The sequence below is a fragment of the Pteropus medius genome, unplaced genomic scaffold, assembly GCF_902729225.1.
Source record: "Pteropus medius unplaced genomic scaffold, Ma_sr-lr_union100, whole genome shotgun sequence".
Lineage (NCBI taxonomy): Eukaryota > Metazoa > Chordata > Mammalia > Chiroptera > Pteropodidae > Pteropus > Pteropus medius.
The window spans coordinates 6283531-6285453 of record NW_024354498.1 but is presented as its reverse complement, the minus strand read 5'-3'; the positions used below and the strand labels follow the sequence as shown (position 1 = coordinate 6285453).

At 41.1% G+C, this 1923-nt stretch overlaps 1 protein-coding gene across 1 annotated transcript in view; it reads left to right on the top strand.

Annotated features, from left to right (window-relative positions):
- Positions 1 to 1395, top strand: part of GRPR (gastrin releasing peptide receptor) — a 25932-nt gene extending 24537 nt beyond the window's left edge. The window contains exon 3 of the mRNA XM_039852268.1: positions 812 to 1395. Coding sequence (XP_039708202.1) covers positions 812 to 1201 — 390 coding nt within the window. The 3' untranslated portion in view covers positions 1202 to 1395. The remainder of the gene's footprint in view (positions 1 to 811) is intronic.
- Positions 1396 to 1923: the final 528 nt, after the last annotated feature.

Sequence of the window (1923 nt, the reverse complement as noted above, 5' to 3'; positions counted from 1 at the left end):
CTTTCTCTCTTTTTCTCTCTCTTTCTCTCTCTCTCTCTTTGGCCTCACTTGTGAGGGGAGAGTAGCAGTTCTCAGTGAAACTGTCTCCCTACTTGAAAGCTCTCTCAATAGCGAACATCATTCTTTCTCAAATTTTTTAATGAGAAAGCAGTGGCAGAGGGAGTTGGGAGCCAAGGGAGATGCTTGGCCCATTTCATCTAAGTACCTTCCTGTATAGTATAGTCCAGAAATAACTTGAGATTAAAATAATAATAACAACAACAACAATAACAAATTGTCTTGGTTTGGACAATAAGAAAGAAAAACCTGGCCTTTTTTTTTTTTTTTTTTTTGAGCATCACAGAGAATAAGAATATTAACTGTGGAGCCAAGTAAGACATGAAGTCATGTGGCTGGTAAACTGCACCAATGCCCTCTTGAGAAAAAAGAGCACTTACTAGAATTTCAGTGTGTAATCCATTTAAGCATGTATGTAATCAACGTTGGTTAAAGACCCATTCTTAGTGGCGCAGTCTAAGTTTATTCTACCTCGTGGATTTGTGCTTTCTGGTGTTTTTGTTTCTGTGCTTCGGGCTTTTTGTTTTTTGTTTTTGTTTTTTGTATTTTTCTGTCCATTTCTGTTGATTTTCTCTCATTTACCTGAGTCTCTCTTGTCCTTTCTCTCCTATTGGATTCATTTTCTGTGGCTTCGTGAGCTCTTCTCTTTCCCTAGTTTTTTTTCCTGTCTTTTTCTATCTGAATCTTTGTCTCTTTGCAATCCTCCCACGCTGTCCCTTGGCCCCTCTGTCTCTATGTGTGACTCTCTCTTCAGATCGAATCCCGGAAGCGCCTTGCCAAGACGGTGCTGGTGTTCGTGGGCCTCTTTGCCTTCTGCTGGCTCCCTAACCACGTCATCTACCTGTACCGCTCCTACCACTACTCCAAGGTGGACACCTCCATGCTCCATTTCATCACCAGCATCTGTGCCCGCCTCCTGGCCTTCACCAACTCCTGTGTCAACCCTTTTGCCCTCTACCTGCTGAGCAAGAGTTTCAGGAAGCAGTTCAACACCCAACTCCTCTGTTGCCGGCCTGGCCTGATGACCCGGTCTCACAGCACTGGCAGAAGTACCACCTGCATGACCTCCTTCAAGAGTACCAACCCCTCTCCAGCCACCTTCAGTCTCATCAACAGGAACATCTGTCATGAGGGGTATGTCTAGATTGACCCTTGACCTTGCCCCTGTAGGGACCCCTAGTTTTGCTTTATGACTGGTACAGAACTGTCACATCTGTTGCTGTCTGTGTACTCGCTAAAGATCCTTGAGAAGGCGCATGAGTGGGGAAAGTGGGTTGGAGAAAGGCTCAAAAGGATCACTAGTATGTTTGAAAGGCCCATTAAGGCTTACATTTTCCATTTCAACTGAATGGAGTTTTTTTTTTTTTTTTTTTTTTTTTGGTGTACAGCTAACTTTCCCTTTTTAAGAAAAGGAACCAGATAGAAAATTATTATTTTAAGCATCAAGCCCTGATACATAGGTTTGGCCAATTAAGTCATACCAATTATATGAACAACCAGATTTATATAGCAGAGAAATTATACTATGAATGTCCACTTTGTGAAAGATTTCACCTCGTCATTTCTTTAAGCAGAAGCTAGTGCTTTAAAAATATGATTTGAGTCATTTTTCAACAATATAATGACGAACCAAGAAACTTTTTTGACGCTCATAATATGAAAAATCAGCTCTATGAAAGAGTCCTATATATGAAGGAGAGTCCCCAAATAGATAACACTGGAAGACAGTTTAAAACAAATCCAGTGTCGATTGTTTTTAAAAGACATTACTAAGGACATAGGAGCTACATGCGAGACACCATTTAAGGCAAAAACACAACCAAACACATAGACGTGTACATAAAGATCCATGTAGCTGTGGAATAA